The following is a 17,560-nucleotide window of genomic DNA, read 5'->3' on the forward strand; positions in this document are numbered from 1 at the left end:
GGACAGGGGACTATATTATGTTGAACAGAGCACTCAGAACCCCTCAGTAGTTTTCTGCATTTTCAGAATTCCTAGCAGAATCAGGGACTTGATAAAATGGTTTGTGACAGACTGTGTCTTGTCCTCATCCTACCACCTACATACTCTGTGTCCTGGGATATTCCCACCTACAGCTTTTTCATGAGAGCAGGGTCACCATGTTTCTAGAGATTTTTGAAAGGATTACTAGTCATGAGGACAAAGAATTACAGCTTTGTGGCCAGTGGTTTCCATTTTTCCCCAAAGCATTTTCATCTGAATGACTTGTCAACCTACCTACATTTATTTCTCCATGACATATACAAAAAAACAGATGTATCACAAAATTATCATTTCTTTTTGATGAAATTAATCAGAGAGTTGAGTGCCAGTGGAGAGTCATCAGTTCAGAGGCAACTGTAGGCAGAGCAAGAAATGAAGTACTTTATTGAGTTTGCTCTTGGGGCCAAGATTGTTTTTCCCAGGTTGATATGACCTTAGTAAAGACTCAATGCCCTTCTCTTTGCTCACTTATCAGACTATATTTTATTTTCCTATAATGATATTGATGACAGTTGCATTCATAATTATATAGATAGGCCCCATCATCATAGAGACTAATAGGAATTTTACTCTATTGACTCTACAATGATGATGCACTTTCCATGAGTATGAAATATAAGAGTCATTTACTTGAGGATTAATCAAAATGGATCTTTCTTATTTGAGAGCATAGTTTTTTTTTTTAAGTAGGGAAATAGCTCTAAACAAAATACAGTAAAATAATATACACATTAAGGAGGGAAACACATAATGAAGACTGGGGAATATGCTATGCCAGCTACGATGGGTGCTGTGAAGAAGGAGTGTTGGGGATTAGGAGAGTGGCAAGGGTCAGGGAAATACTCTGTGGTAAGGAAGCTTTGGACAGAGCTGTGCAAAGAAGTGCCTGAATGTTAAAGCAGCAACCAGGAACAGAGTGGCTGAGGCTGAGAGGGTTGAGGGGCAGGGGAGTGGAAGGGATGAGACAGAGAGGTCCTGAGAACAAGTCAGGAAGAGGCTTGTAGAATTTTAAGAATCAGAATTTAACTCTTAGAAAGCTAGGGGTTCACTGAGGGAATGGTCATGGGTGCCAGGGGACAGGATTCACTTTGAAACAGGATCCCTGTGGCTGTAGTATGGAGATGGCCTCTCGGGGGCAATGGGCAGAGACAGAGGCCTCGGGCAGGCTGCTGAATGGTCCAGGTGAGCCACGATGAAGTGTGTATCCATATTGTTGCCTGGATTGATCTCAGTTCATTAGAATAACAGGAACAACTTGCTCTATTGAGACTTCTGTGGCAGCTTCATCACAAATCAGGATTCAATAAATCTTTAGGCATGTGTGATGTATTCATCCTTAAACTCTCAACTCTCTGTGAGGTTTGGGACAGGGAAAAGCAGAAGGTGGGAATTAAAACCTATACCTATTACTGACTCATGTTGATGTTTGACAGAGAATAACAAAATTCTGTGAAGCAATTATCCTACAAATAAAAAATGTATAAATTTTAAAAAGCAAAGTACTCAACCACCAAATCAGGTGTTGGTCACCCAGGCAACAAACCTCCATTCTAAGGTTAGATTGAGGTTTTGCTAAGGACCTCCCTCACATCATGAAAGACTCCCTTGGTTCCATCATCTCTTAGGAAAGCTAATCGTTTTAAAGCTCATTTCCAAGAATGGTTAAAAGACCAACTAATACTTCTTATATACGTCAAAGTATCAATATACCCTCAATATTCCTTAATTCCAGTGCCCATTATGTGAACACAGTGGGGGATTTTCTTCAAAGCCTTCCTCCATTAAATCATAATGCCTTCACACTTTCTTTTTTATACTGGAAGCTTTCAGCTACATATTTGTACAGATATTAGTATTTTAAACTCATGGGCCAATGTCCAGCTCCAGTCATAATCAACATATGGAGAATATTCTTCATGTGTATCTTTTATTCCTATTCTATTAGCAGCTAATCAGTGGCAACACGCCAATTCATGTAAAAATATCAGTAATGATATGCAATTATTTACTATATTACCCTGTTAATCTGTTGTCTTAAAACATCAATAATAATGTCCTACAAAGCAGGATATGAAACAGACTTTTCACATGCACCCCTACCAGTCTCTATTGCAAACAAACTGGTATTTTCTGTATTTACTTTTTAGACCCAGCTGTGATGACCATCTTCCTATTTCATCCTTATAGCCTTGTGGGCTGACCTGTGCCTGGAGCCTCCATACACAGGTCCCTGCAAGGCCAAAAAAAGCAAAGACAGCTAAAAGCTAAGTCCAGGTTGTTGTAGAGTTTTGCATATGGTAGCTAAAATGTTAAGAACAAAGACTACAATGTTGGCCATGCAGGATTAAGACTCCTGCTGGTGGTATCCTATGCTGAGTAACACAGTGTCACTACAAATTGGCACTTACCAAGGGCATTGCCAATGAGTGAACGTAAAAGGCATTTTCCATCTGTCTCTAGGGAGATTGAACCCAATCTTTCTATAACTGTTGACCTTCAATAACCCTGGAGGGAGTTCAGGGTGGAGTGAGGCAATCTGTGTTCCAGGGAATCTGGTGGGTCAGGCCTGTAGTTAGTTGGATGTTTTTAGGAACAGATTGCATGATGTCAATCCTTGCATCTCCTCATATCTAGAGCACTAAATCTGTTCATGGTGACATCAGATCCTCATGACCAACAAAAAGACCTTTTATAGAATGAGCACTTCATGGTCTTGACCTCCCCCTTCACTCAAACCTTATATAATGACCTTCCCCCACTGCCACTTTGGAGCAGTCTCTCAGATCTATGTGAAATGCTGTCTCCCAGGCTGCGGTCCTCATTTTCCCCAAATTAAGCTTAACTTGCAACTCTCAATTTGTACAATTTTTTAGTCAACAGTTACAGCAACTGATGAAGTGACACAGAGTAGACTTCCTTCCTTCGACTGGACTTCATGAGGAACCGGAGCTTTGGTACCAGAAGTGGCGCCTTGCATCCATCCGCCTCCTCGGGGAGTGCAGACAAATTTGGTTAAGTCTCTCCTGTTTCTTGGCTCTCCTGTATTGGTTGAGAGTCTGAGTTTATTTGGTGGTGGAGCAGTTTACCTGCCCCCTCCCAGTAGGAAAGATACCAGGGGGTGGGGGAAGAGAGTGGAACATCCAGGGCACACCCACTCATGGTCTAGACACTGAAGGGGGCTCAGTTGAAACATACTGAGAAATTACCACCCAGTTAAAAGATACTGGGTGGGCGGAGGAGGGGGATGGCTGAAAGATGCCAGGGGAATGGCCCACCCAGTGGAAAAGTACTGGTGGGGAGGGCTCATTTGGGAAAAGATCGAGGAATACCTGGGGCTCGGCTGAATGATACCAAGGTCGCTCTGTTTTAGGGGACTGAAGAGTCTTTGCTGAGTGGGTAAGTAAGAGGCTGCTCTGACACTTTTCCTTTATTTGACTGCCACTGTAAAATTTGTCAGGATAAAAGCGAGGAGGATACATGAGAGTTTTGCTTGTTCCTTAGAAAAGGAACAAGACTCCTCCCAGCCGGCTTTGGTTTTCTCAGATGACAGAGAAATTTATGGGAGTGATGGAAGCCTAGTCCTCACACCGTGCAGTGGTCCCACAGGAAACCCACTCACTAATTAAAATGCATGCTTGTCTGGGGGTCACGCGTAAGAACTGACCATGCAGCTACCTGAGCAGCCACAGTGGTCTTAGATTGCTGGAGGCAGAATCCGAGACACATAAGACAAGCTGAAATGACTCTGGGGTAACTTCTGGAAGGGTTAAGCTCACAAACAGCACATAGGCCCACTACACATGTTCACTAGTGATCTTTATCCCTGGCAAATTCAGCTTAAAATGGGAAACAGAATCTCTCAAAAACAGAAGCAAAGGGGTGTCAGAAAGCAGCTTCTGACTAACACTCCAGCCAGATTCATGTATAATACGTACTCATACTTACAAGTACCTAGTTAATTGGAGAAATTATACTAAAAGAGATCTCAACCTAAAATGGCCAAATTGGTGTTCTTTTGATATTCCAAAACTGATATTTTTGCACACACAATTAGAAAAGGCCAGGCAAGCTTACTTTGACTTTTATCTAGAAGCTTCTAAAAGAGTAAATGATGAGTAATTTCTTGCAGGAAACCAGCAAGAAATTGCCTGAAACTGTATCAGCAGTTACAAAGCCTGCTAGCTCAATTCCAGAAAAATAAACGATCCAATGAAAAAATGGGCCAAAGAACAAAACAGACATTTCTCCAAAGAAGACATACAGATGGCTAACAAACACATGAAAAGATGCACAACATCACTCATTATCAGAGAAATGCTAATCAAAACCACAATGAGGTACCATCTCACGCCAGTCAGAATGGCTACTATAAAAAAGTCTACAAACAATAACTGCTGGAGAGAGTACGGAGAGAAGGCAACCCTGTTACACTGTTGTTGGGAATGCAAAATAGTACAACCACTATGGAGAACAGTGTGGAGATACCTTAAAAAATGAAATAGAACTGCCATACGACGCAGCAATCCCACTGTTCGGCATATACACCGAGGAAACCAGAATTGAAAGAGACACATGTACTCCAATGTCGATCGCAGCACTGTTTACAATAGCCAGGACATGGAAGCGACCTAGATGTCCATTGGCAGACAAATGGATGAGAAATTTGTGGTACATATACACAATGGAATATTACTCAACCATTAAAAAGAATGCATTTGAATCAGTTCTAATGAGGTGGATGAAACTGAAGCCTATTATACAGAGTGAAGTAAGTCAGAAAGAAAAACACCAATACAGTATGCTAACACATATATATGGAATTTAGAAAGATGGTAACAATGACAGTATATGTGAGACAGTGAAAGAGACACAGAAGTAAAGAATAGTCTTTTGGACTCTGGGAGAAGGCGAGGATGGGATGATTTGAGAGAATAGCACTGAAAAATGCATAATATCATATGTGAAACAGATCACCAGTCCAGGTTCAATGCATGAGACAGGGTGCTCAGGGCTGGTGCACTGGGATGACCCAGAGGGATGGGATGGGGAGGAGGTGAAAGGGGGATTCAGGATGGGGAACACATGTCCACCCATAGCTGATTCATGTCAGTGTATGGCAAAAACCACTACAATATTGTAAAGTAATTAACCTCCAATTAAAATACATAAATTAATTAAAAAAAATAAAAAAGCCGCTAACACTGACTCCACCAGGTCCCAGGTCTAGTGGAACTGGGAAGTCACCTTTGGCACTCTATGCCATTTTGTCTTTTGACTTCTTGGCATCACTTTGCCATCTTTTGGGGGGCACTCATGCCACTTGGCTTTTGATTTCTGGGTATCTCTTTGCCTTTTGTTTCATTTCAAGTTTGACTCCTGGCTGGTGAAGTTTTGGTTCAGTTTGGTTTGAGCTTACAGACATCTGGTACAAACTGCTCGAACTATTATGGGAAGTGCTCAATTTAAGTTTCCACACCCCATCTGGGAACGTGTTGGGGAAAATAAGTTTTTTTTTGACTAGTCCATCTATAGCAATCATCCAATGACAAGGAAAATGGCTGAAAATATTAGATCTTTATTGACATAGGATAGGAAAATGGACTGAAGTTCCCTAATGTCCAGGACTTCCTCCTGTAATCAACAGCCTGGGGCTGATCAAACTAAGACCCCTACTTCCCCAGAGGGACAATCCCTGCTGGGGCCAATCTGCCCTTGTTATCAGGGTCAAGTTGAGTATTATTTTTGCTATAAAACTATGATTACAGAAAAATACAATTTTTGAAAATGTGGTCACAACATTCTTTCAGTTCAGTTCAATTCAGTCACTCAGTCATGTCTGAGACTTTGGGACCCCATGGACTGCAGCATGCCAGGCCTCCCTGTCCATCACCACCTCCTGGAGCTTGCTCAAACTCATCACCATTGAGTCGGTGATGCCATCCAACTATCTCATCTTCTCTTGTTCCCTTCACCTCCCATAGTCAATCTTTCCCAGCATCAGGGTTTTTTCCAAGGAGTCAGTTCTTCACATCAGGTGGCCAAAGTATTGGAGTTTCAGTTTCAGCACCTGTCCTTCCAATGAACACCCAGGACTGATTTCATTTAGGATTGACTGATTGGATCTCCTTGCAGTCCAAGGGACTCTCAAGAGTCTTCTCCAACACCACAGTTCAAAAGCACCAATTCTTTGGCAAGCAACTTTCTTTATACTCCAACTCTCAAATCCATACATGACTAGTGAAAAAACCACAGCTTTGACTAGGTGGACCTTTGTTGGCAAAGTAATGTCTGTGCTTTTTAGTATGCTGACTCTGTTGATCATAGCTTTTCTTCCAAGGAGCAAGCGACTTTTAATTTCATGACTGCCGCCACCATCTGCAGTGTTTTGGAGCCCCCCAAAATAAAGCCCCTCACTGTTTCCATTGTTTCCCCCATCTACTTGACATGAAGTGATGTGACCGGATGCCATGATCTTAGTTTTCTGAATGTTGAGTTTTAAGGCAACTTTTTCACTCTCCTCTTTCACTTTCATCAAGAGGCTCTTTGGTTCTTCTGTTGTTCCACGTCCACTTCTAACTGTTGCTTCTTGACCTGCACACAAATTTCTCAGGAGGCAGGTCAGGTGGTCTGCTATTCCCATATCTTGAAGAATTGTCCACAGTTTGCTGTGATCCACACAGTCAAAGGCTTTGATGTAGTCAATAATGCATATGTAGATGTTTTTCTGGTACACTCTTGCTTTTTTGATGATCCAGTGAATGTTGGCCATTTTTTCTATGGTTCCTCTGCCTTTTCTAAATCCAGTTTGAATATCTGGAAGTTCATGGTTCACTTACTGTTGAAGCCTGTCTTGGAGAATATTGAGCATTACTTTGCTAGCCTGTGAGATGAGTGCAGTAGTGTCCTAGTTTGAACATTCTTTGGCATTGCCCTTCTTTGGGATTCGAATGAAAGCTGATCTTTTCCAGTCCTGTGGCCCCTGCTGAGTTTTCCAAATTGGCTGCTATATTGAGTGCGGCACTTTCACAGCATTATATTTTAGGATTTGAACTAACTCAACTGGAATTCCATTGCCTTCTCTAACTTTTTTTTCATAGTAATGCTTCTTAAGGCCCACTTGACTTCTCATTCCAGGATGTTGACTGTAACCCAGTGATCACACCATTGTGGTTATCTTGGTCTTGAAAATCTTTTTTGTATAGTTCTGCTGTGTATTGTTGCCACCTCTTCTTAATATCTTCTGCTTCTGTTAGGTCCATACCATCTCTGACCTTTACTCTGCCCATCTTTGCATGAAATATTCGCTTGGGATTTCAGATCTTCTTGAAGAGATCTCTAGTCTTTCCCTTTCTATTGTTTTCCTCTATTTCTTTGCATTGATCCCTGAGAAAGGCTTTCTTATCTCTCCTTGCTGTTCTTTGGAACTCTGCATTCAAATGGGTATATTTTTCCTTTTCTCCTTTGCCTTTAGCTTCTCTTTTCTCAGCTATTTGTAAGGCCTCCTCAGACAAGCATTTTGCCACTTTGCATTTCTTTTTCTTGGGGATGATATTGATCCCTGCCTCCTCTATAATGTCACAAATCTCTGTCCATAGTTCTTCAGGTACTCTTGTATCAAATCTAATCCCTTGAATCTATTTCTCACTTCCGCTGTATAATCATAAGGGATTTGATTTAGGTCATACCTGAATGGTCTAGTGGTTTTCCCTACTTTCTTCAATTTAAGTCTGAATTTTACAATAGTCTTTAGACTCCAGAAAAAGCTTGAAGGAAAAAAATTATCTCTTTAAGAATTCGTGCCCTAAGGAAATAACTCCACCTATACCTTTAAACCAGAGCTCTCTGAATCACTTATCTAGGCCATCTCTAATTCCTGAAACCAAAAGGGAAGTAAAAGGGGAACAAAGCCTTTTAAAATCTTATTCTGTCACTGTTTACCACTAGGGAGTTTTGTATTGTGGTATCTGATTCATGACTAAGTTTGGAAAACAAAGCTATAGGATCTCTTGTGTCTGTTTGGATATATGTATGTCTGTGTGTCTCTGTTTTTGGACACTGTTTGGATTGCTGAGATCAGTATGCAAATGAGCTCAATCTAATTGTCCTCTATAAGCACTTCCAAGCCAAATAGTTCTAAATAGAAGAGAAATTAACCTAAAAGAATTTCAGGTTCATGTGAACAGGGAAATATTCAGTATTAAATATCTGATATTAATGTCTGTTGATCTAACTAATATAGACATGTCTTAGAGTAATTAACATTAAGTAGAATATTTTTGTTGTACCTAGGTTTACTATTAGTTCAATATTATTATATCTGTTACAAGTTTGTCAACAAGGATATTACCACGAGTGAAGAAACGCCAAAAAAACATAAATGAGACATGAGCTTTTAGATAAAGCCCATTAAGAATCATTATGCTTTAGGAATGTTTGTCTCAAATAGTCTCTCCAGACTGGGGTAACTTGAATTTCTAAGCGTTGTGGTAAACTAAGGGTTGAAAGTCTACTGAATAGCTAGGTCATTTCCAAATAAAATAAGATTTTAGAACATTTATAACTGAACACTAATCTCCTCTTAGAGAGAAATAAAGAGAATTGGGACTAAAAATGAATGATGTTTGGTGCCTAAAATGTACTCTCTAAGAAAGCAAAGGTTTTAAAAATTATCACTGGTATTTAAGCTCACTAATCTATAAAACATTCAGAAAACTAAGATCATGGCATCTGGTCCCATCACTTCATGGGAAATAGATGGGGAAACAGTGGAAACAGTGTCAGACTTTTATTTTTTGAGCTCCAAAATCACTGCAGATGGTGATTGCAGTCATGAAATTAAAAGATGCTTACTCCTTGGAAGGAAAGTTATGACCAACATAGATAGTATATTGAAAAGCAGAGGCATTATTTTGCCAACAAAGGTCCGTCTAGTCAAGGCTATGGTTTTTCCAATAGTCATGTGTGGATGTGAGAGGTGGACTGTGAAGAAGTCTGAGCACCGAAAAATTGATGCTTTTGAACTGTGGTATTGGAGAAGACTCTTGAGAGTCCCTTGGACTGCAAGGAGATCCAACCAGTCCATCCTAAAGGAGATCAGTCCTGGGTGTTCATTGGAAGGACTGATGCTGAAGCTGAAACTCCAGTACTTTGGCCACCTCATGTGAAGAGTTGACTCAATGGAAAAGACCCTGATGCTGGGAGGGATTGGGGGCAGGAGGAGAAGGGGACGACAGAGGATAAGATGGCTGGATGGCATCACTGACTCGATGGACATGAGTTTGGGTAAACTCTGGGAGCTGGTAATGAACAGGGAGGCCTGGCGTGCTACGATTCATGGAGTCACAAAGAGTCGGACATGACTGAGCGACTGAACTGAACTGAACTGAACTGAATCTATAAAATATTAATATAGAATTCAGATAATCGTATCTGACTGAGTGTTCTAAAGCTTTTTGATATTTGTTGAAAAAATGTCCTAAATTATCCTAATAATGACCTTGATGCCTAGCTAACTTTAGGATGATTCAGAGGGCCCCCGAAATATCCCAAAGAGAGATATTACACTAATTAGGTTCATTTTGTTACAGAGTGACATGGGAATTATTGTCAAGTGAGTAGTAATAAGTCTCATGTTATACTGTATGGTAAGTGTTACTAATATAGGTATCCTAAAAACTGTATGGAGTTCTTAAAATTCTGATATGTTTGAGTAGAATATTATCAGGCATAGTTCTAGTTACTATCTCAAAATATTGTCATAGTACTAACTAACTTTCACAAAAATGCTTCCTCTTCAAGAAGATGTATAGAAAGAACTTTTGGGTAAATAATAGTTTCTGAACTGAGTAAGGATTCTAATGGAAAACCTGATGGCTTCACAAAGGTTAACAAAAGAACTGAATGAACTGGTGATATGCTTATAACTTTTATGGCTTTTATTCTGAAAAATAACTGATTTGAATCTGTGTTTTCCAGGTGTAAGGTAAAAACCTTCCCTTCAAACTAATTCTGAGAGTAATTTGGTAAAATTATATTTTATAAACAAATTAAAACATTTATCTTCTCTATCTGAGCCCTACAGAGATTGGAAGCTATTTGTTTCTAGTAATTTTATTAGATAAGTTAGGAAGGTTATCTCACTCACAGGTACAGACATCTCAAGAAATTCTGGAGACCTTGAGAAGGGAGGAATTCACTCAGATCTGTTAGGCAAAATATGTGATAAGCCTTTGGCGAGACTTTCCTAGCCCTGAGAGGTTTTATTTTAAAAGTTCAGTCTTAAAAAAAAAAAAGTAAAAGTTCAGTCTTAGACTCTATAAAAATTCCAGCAAAGCAAAAAGGTCTGTCTTAATTATGGTTATATAAATTACCAGACCAAGTCTATTGAGGCCAGATATATATCACAAATAAGTCTTAATTTGGTTCTATTTGGTAAAAATGGTGATGATTTTAGGGAGAAAAAGATGTTTCAATGAATGTTAAATCCCAGTTTGTTAATGGAGGTCTGTATCTACTAAAACTCATTTCCTGGACAATTCTTAGCTATTATTAATGCAAAATTTAATTGAATTATTAAAAAACACTGTAGGTTTGTTTCTGAAACTTATCTCAATAATCTTCCTTCGGATGAAGATCAGATGCCTCATGCATGACCTTCCACCAAGACTGGAAAAAGATAGAATTTAAGAAACTGTCTCCAACCTGGATGGCAGGACTTTTCTATCAGGTACTCTTAACTAGCTCATGCCCAGTGAAATTGAAGGGATATTGACTCTTGGGTTATATCCCACTTCCAAAGACCCCCAAGCTGGACTGGTCTATAAAGAGGCCTGCTGACCTCAAACTCACCTTAAAACAATGCCCAAAGAGAGGAAACTGCGCTATACTAGGATGAGAAGATGACAACAAATGTGACAGCTTGCCCAAGATGCTGGACCTGATTCGTGTGATAAATTATAATGTTTTCTTGATTCCTTGGACCTGTGCCTATCAATCAAATGTTTTCTATTATGGACACGATTCTATGCTAGTTTAAAACTCACTGCAGTGTTGGGTTGTGACCAATTACCTGTGTCTAGTATTTCTGGGTTACCATGGTGGATTTCTGTCCTTTGGGGTCTGACTGGGTTCAGTCCTGTTCTGTCTACTCATGATATTACTAGTGGGATCCTCTCACCTGGTCAATTAATAATACCTGTTCTGATGCTGGCCATAGATTCAAGTTTTCTTTTAGGATCGTTCAAACTCATTCAGAGCGACAAGCTAGCTCTCAATTAAAAGAAAAAACAAAAAACTAACCTCTCATCTTTAAAAGGAAAACACCCACAGTTATGTGATGGATCTATATGGCTAACACCAGACGAGGGTCATTTAGGAGAAGGCAATGGCAACCCACTCCAGTACTCTTGCCTGAAAAATCTCATGAACGGAGGAACCTGGTAGGCTGCAGTCCATGGGGTGGCTGAGCGACTTCACTTTCACTTTTACTTTCATGCATTGGAGAAGGAAATGGCAACCCACTCCAGTGTTCTTGCCTGGAGAACCCCAGGGATGGTGGAGCCTGGTGGACTGCCATCTAGGGGGTCTCACAGAGTCTGAAGTGACTTAACAGCAGCAGCAGCATGGTCATTTAAGTTTAAAAGCTCCTCTATGTTGGGATCAATTAAATCATAGTAAAAATGATCAACCTCATAATATTATGAGACAAGGTTGGGTGCTTTTTAAACTATGCCTATTATTACCCTTAGAAAGAGTGATTGGTATGGAACTCAGTGGATTTGTGGCACTAATTTATGGACTTGACATCTACAGGGATGGATACAAAGGTGTAGCCTGGATTTCCATGAATTTAAGGTCATACATGTTAACAAATTAGAGGTCATTGCAACCAATCTACCATTGGTATGATCCCAATGGGTCAAAGATCTGTGTTCTACTGGTATGACCATTTAGCAGCTTGTGTGTGTGTACATGCCTTCAATGGGGTTGGAGGATGTAATCGGCCATATCGAGCCTTAGCAACTTTCATAAGCGTTAAATGACAGTAACCAGGCTATTAGCCTATTGAATTCTGAAATCTCTGTGATGAGAAAGGCAGTGCTACACAACTGCAAAGTCTTTGACACCTTACAGAACCGCAAGGAGATATCTGTGTTCTGATTCAAAGTGAATGCTCTATTTTCATGCCTGATAAATCCTTAAATGTAACACATTTGATGAACCACGTGAAAAATCAGATTTCTGCTTTAAATGACCCATTACCTAGTCTTGATGATCTTTAAAAAAACAAAAAAAACAAAACTGGTTTGGTGTGGGATGTACATGGCTAAAATATTTACTTTTAATTCCACTAATGTTATTAACTATACTCTTTGTATTTTGCCTGTTTCAAAGATCACTGCTTCTTGTATTGCCAAGTGTATGACTGAGCCTCCAATGAAAATAATGATGACTAGACTTAAAGCAGTTGCTCAAAGGCATATCTTGCTAAAGGATTAGTGATTGTGATAGTGTAACTCTAGATATGGGAAGGTGCAATGAAGGAAATACTTTTCTGGGCCATAAGAGAAGACAGGTGTCCAGAGGTCTTTGACTATGAAGACCTACTCCACTCTTGCTGAGTGGCCTATCAGCAAGAACCTTCCTCAGAACTGAATGAGACTTCCCAGCAACCCGAGACAAAATGGTCATGAAGTGCCCCCCAAAGTATGGCCGGATTGATGACCAGAGAGGGGCTGTGCCAACTACAAATTGGCACTTACCAAGGGCATTGGCAATAAGTGAACAACAAAGGCATTTGCCATACGCCTCTACTGAGATTGAGCCCCATGCTGCTTGCTATAACTGTTCACCTTCAACAAACCCAGAGGGAGTTCAGGGTGGAGTGAGGCACACTTGGGCTCCAAAATCACTGCAGATGGTGACTGCAGCCATGAAATGAAGAGACACTTGCTCCTTGGAAGAAAAGCTATGACTGACCTAGACAGCATATTAAAAAGCAGAGACATTACTTTGCCAACAAAGGCCCATCTAGTCAAAGCTATGGTTTTTCCAGTAGTCATGTATGGATTTGAGAATTGGACCATAAAGAAAGCTGAGCACTAAAGAATTGATGGTTTTGAACTGTGGTGTTGGAGAATACTTTTGAGAATGTCTTGGACTACAAGGAGATCAAACCAGTCAATCTGAAAAGAAATCAGTCCTGAATATTCACTGGAAGGTCTGATGCTGAAGCTGAAACTCCAATAGTTTGGCCACCTGATGCGAAGAACTGACTCCTTGGAAAAGACCCTGATGCTGGGAAAGATTGAAGGTGAGAGGAGAAGGGGACGACAGACGATGAGAAGGACTGATGGCATCACAGACTCAATGGAGATGAGTTTGAGCAAGCTCCAGGAGTTGGTGATAGACAGGGAAGTCTGGTGTGCTGCAGTCCAAGGGGTCGCAAAGAGTCAGACAGGACAGTGACTGGAGGGAACTGAACTGAGGCACTCTGTACTCCAGGGAATCTGGTGAGACAGGTCTTTAGATAGCTGGGTGTTTTTAGGAACAGATTTCATGATCTCAATCCTTACATCTCCTCATATCTAGAGCACTAAATCCCTTCATCAGATCCTCATGACTAACAAAAAACCATTTTGTAAAATGAGCACTTTATGGTATTGAACTCCTCCTTCACTAAAACCTTATATATAGACCTTCCTCCACTGTCGCTTTGGAGCAGTCTCTCAGAACTATCTGAGATGCTGCCTCCCAGGCTGCAGTCTTCGTTTTGCCCCGAATAAAACTTAATTCACAACTCTGAAGTTATAGATCTTTTATAGGCGACAGCAGCAAACAGGGCATAGGGACAGGGGGAGGGGCTGGGGAAAGAGCTGGAGCTCGGATGGGTGCACATTCCTCAAAACTGTCCAAAGTGACTGTTTTCCTCGCTGCTTCTCAGGGGAAATGGCTGCAATGTCCTTGGGAACTGTGGATTCAGCATGTCTTCCAGGAGCCAACTTGATGAAAGGTCAGCCCTAGAAGCACCATCCTGATAATCTGAGCTTACTCTCATGCTCCCCTTTCTTAGATGGTAAGAGTAAGTCAGCACCCCACAGAACAGGTTGATAGTGCTACTGAGTCCCCCACCTTGACTTCAAAAATTCGCTTCCTACTGGTGGTCATTGTGATCCTGAGAGCACTGTGGTTGCTCATTTCTAGGAAGGTCTAGGTCCTGTCCAGGTATACAGTGTCCAGGAGTGGGGCTTCAGAGATTGAATCAGCAAGTTCCTCTCCTTTTGCAGAGGCCATGGGAACTGGCCTCCCCTGAGAAGCTGAAGTCCAAGGGGAACCCAGTCAGGGCTGAGCTCTGGCTGCTTGTGACAATATTCAGCCTTTCCCTCTTGCTTCTCAACCCTAGCTTCCTCAGCAGAAATATGCCTGTCTCCTCTCTCCCATACGACTACTTGCTTTACTTCTGTCTCATCCAGTTGGCTCTAAGCACCATGAGAGCAAGACTTCCCTTTTATCTAGAACTTCTCACAGTTCCGGGCACATAGGTTACAGTCCATAAATATTGATGTAAGGATGGAAACAATGGAAAATCTCCCCATGACTGCAGTTAGAGTAGAGCCTGGGATGTGAATTCCTGATTCTTGCCTCAATCTACCTTGTCTCTGCATCCCAATCTTCATCCTCCACCCCACTACCACTTCGAGAGCCTTTGAAATTTGGCCATCTGGATGCTGCCAGAGATGCTGGGGCCACCTTCTATTCTTGTGAATATGATGTGACACTCATGATGTCATGTCCAAAATCTTTGATGCTTCTTCTGTGTTAATATCAAATAGATTTGCCTTACTCAAAACAGTAAGGAAGTGTTTTCCTAAGTTTGGTCATCAGTAACACTCAGTTATTGAACATGGAAGTGGGGTCATTTCCTCCCTATTTTATCCATTTGGTCACAAGTAAAAGTTAGTGAGGACCACGTGGCTGGCATAAATTGAGGACAGTCTTGAGTGCTCAACCTGTGGGATCTGCCCCAACTACATGGATTTCTTATCAGCCATCAATTGACTGGGGGACGCACAGTGGGTGTCTGGGAAATTGATTGAATATAATAGAGACACCACATATTTGTGTTTGGATAAACCCAGGCTCACTCTGCCCTGTGAATTGGGGGCTTAGGTTGCCTTGGGTACAAGTTAGTAATGAAAGTAGGACACTGGCATAGAGCTGCTGGTAGTAGTCTCTTATGATCCTTTGTATTTCAGTGTTGTCTGTTGTGATCTCACCCTTTTCATTTCTTATTTTGTTAATTTGGTTCTTCTCTCTTTGTTTCTTAATGAGTCTTGCTAATGGTTTGTCAATTTTGTTTATTTTTTCAAAAAACCAGCTTTTAGCTTTGTTGATTTTTGCTATGGTCTCTTTAGTTTCTTTTGCATTTATTTCTGCCCTAATTTTTAAGATTTCTTTCCTTCTGCTAGCCCTGGGGTTCTTCATTTCTTCCTTCTCTAATTGCTTTAGGTGTAGAGTTAGGTTATTTATTTGGCTTTTTTCTTGTTTCTTGATGTGCGCCTGTAAGCCTGGTGCACTGGGAGGACCCTGAGGAGTCGGGTGGAGAGGGAGGTGGGAGGGGGGATCGGGATGGGGAATACTTGTAACTATATGGCTGATTCATGTCAATGTATGACAAAATCCACTGAAATGTTGTGAAGTGATTGGCCTCCAACTAATAAAATAATATTTAAAAAAAAAAAAAAAGAAAGTAGGACACTGACTCCAGAAACACTTGCAGGTAAGTTGTATTTTCCAAATTCCTGGCAGAATTAGATATTGTATCAGATGTGTTTTGACATCATAGGAACCTGTCCTGGCTCTACCACACACATGCTCTGTTTCCTGGGGAAAGTTATCTGCAGTTTCCTCATCTAAAGAGGGGAAAAATGTTCCATGCATTCTTTGAACAGAGTATCAGTCATGAATATAAAGAATGTGTGCCCTGCCATCATACGGTCTACAGCATTTGGGAGTTCATCTCCCTGACAAGGTATTGAAACTAAGACTCCTTCATTGGAAGGAGATTCTTAACCACTAGATGATCTCAGAAATCTGGCAGATATTTTAAGGCTTATCTATGGCATTATACCAATCTTTCTTAAAAAGCTTTATGAGGAGATACACATTTGTACATGAGTACTATATCATGTAATCCCTAGCAACATTCATAATTCTGTCCCAGAAAGGAGGTTTTCAAATGGTCTTTCCAACCTGACCATCCTCCACAATCCTATCATTCTCTACTGCAAATAAACTGGCAGTTCTCCTTGTTGTCCGTGTACGGAGCTGTGATGACAATCCTCATAACTGATCCATAGCCCCTCTCATTCCAGCAGCTTCTAAGCCTGCCTTCTGCCTGGAACCAAAATTAACAGGTGGCTGTAACACCATGATGACCAGGTACTCCTACAACACCCAGATTGGACTGTGCAAGCAGTTTGTGTATGGTGGCTGCGAAGGGAATGAAAGCAACTTTGAAAAGTTAGAGGACTGCATAAAGACCTGCTATCAAGAGGCAGGGTCCCTGTGGGAAGACAGGGGGCAGGGCACAGGAGGAGGGGAAGGGCTGGGGAAAGAGGTGGAGCTCAGGGGGCCACACACCATTCACCCTGCGTGGTATCTTTCCTCCTCACTGCTGCCAGGAGAAGAGGCTGCAGTGTCCTGTGAAACCCACACTGAGTGAGTTCTCCAAGGAGAGAATGGCAGAAGATCACCCCCTGATGCTTCTTTGTGATCATCTCAGCCTGATCACATGTTCCCCTTTCTCAAGTGGAACACTGATCAGCCATGGTACAGGGCAGGTCTGCAGTGCTCCTGAGCACCACACCTAGGCTTGGAAAAATCACTTCTTTCTTGTTGGCCATTCGAGTCATGGGGACTACAGTTTCATAGTTTTTTGAAAACATAAGATCTGTCAAGATGACGGGTGTCCAGGTCTGGGGCTACAATGGTGTTACTCAACAAGTTCCTTTCTTTTTGCAGAGGACATTCGAAGAGTGGTTCCCGGAAACTCTGAAGTCCGATGAGGACTTTTGCAGGGCTGGGCTGTGGCTGCGTCTGAACCTCTTCAGTCTCCTCACAGTCCTTCTTTCACTTACCCTCCTCAGCAGAGCCTGCTTACTTCCCTTCCTCTATTGGCCAACATGTCTAATTCTGTCTTATCCAGCTGACTGTCAGCACCAGGACAGCACGTCTTCCGTTTACCCCTAGCACTTTGCACAGCTTCTAGATGAATGAGATAGTTTATAATTACTTGAGGAAGGAAGGAAGGAATGTAGGAGCACATTCCTCATGACCAGATTAACTACCAGGCTGCAGTGTAACACAGGGTTTTTGTTTTAACTCCCATCATCACGGCATCCTCACCTTTATCACCCTTCCAAACTCCTCTACTTTCCTTGTGGGTGTCCAAGGTGGAATTTCCAGCATCCAGTTCTCA

At 41.4% G+C, this 17,560-nt stretch overlaps 1 protein-coding gene across 1 annotated transcript in view; it reads left to right on the top strand.

The window, feature by feature from the left end:
- LOC136157195 (trophoblast Kunitz domain protein 1-like) overlaps positions 1-16,804 on the top strand; it is a 40,168-nt gene extending 23,364 nt beyond the window's left edge. The window contains exon 6 of the mRNA XM_065919190.1: positions 16,455-16,804. Within this exon, the coding sequence (XP_065775262.1) occupies positions 16,455-16,804 (350 nt within the window). The remainder of the gene's footprint in view (positions 1-16,454) is intronic.
- Positions 16,805-17,560: the final 756 nt, after the last annotated feature.

Source organism: Muntiacus reevesi, chromosome 2 (assembly GCF_963930625.1).
Source record: "Muntiacus reevesi chromosome 2, mMunRee1.1, whole genome shotgun sequence".
NCBI classification, from domain to species: domain Eukaryota; kingdom Metazoa; phylum Chordata; class Mammalia; order Artiodactyla; family Cervidae; genus Muntiacus; species Muntiacus reevesi.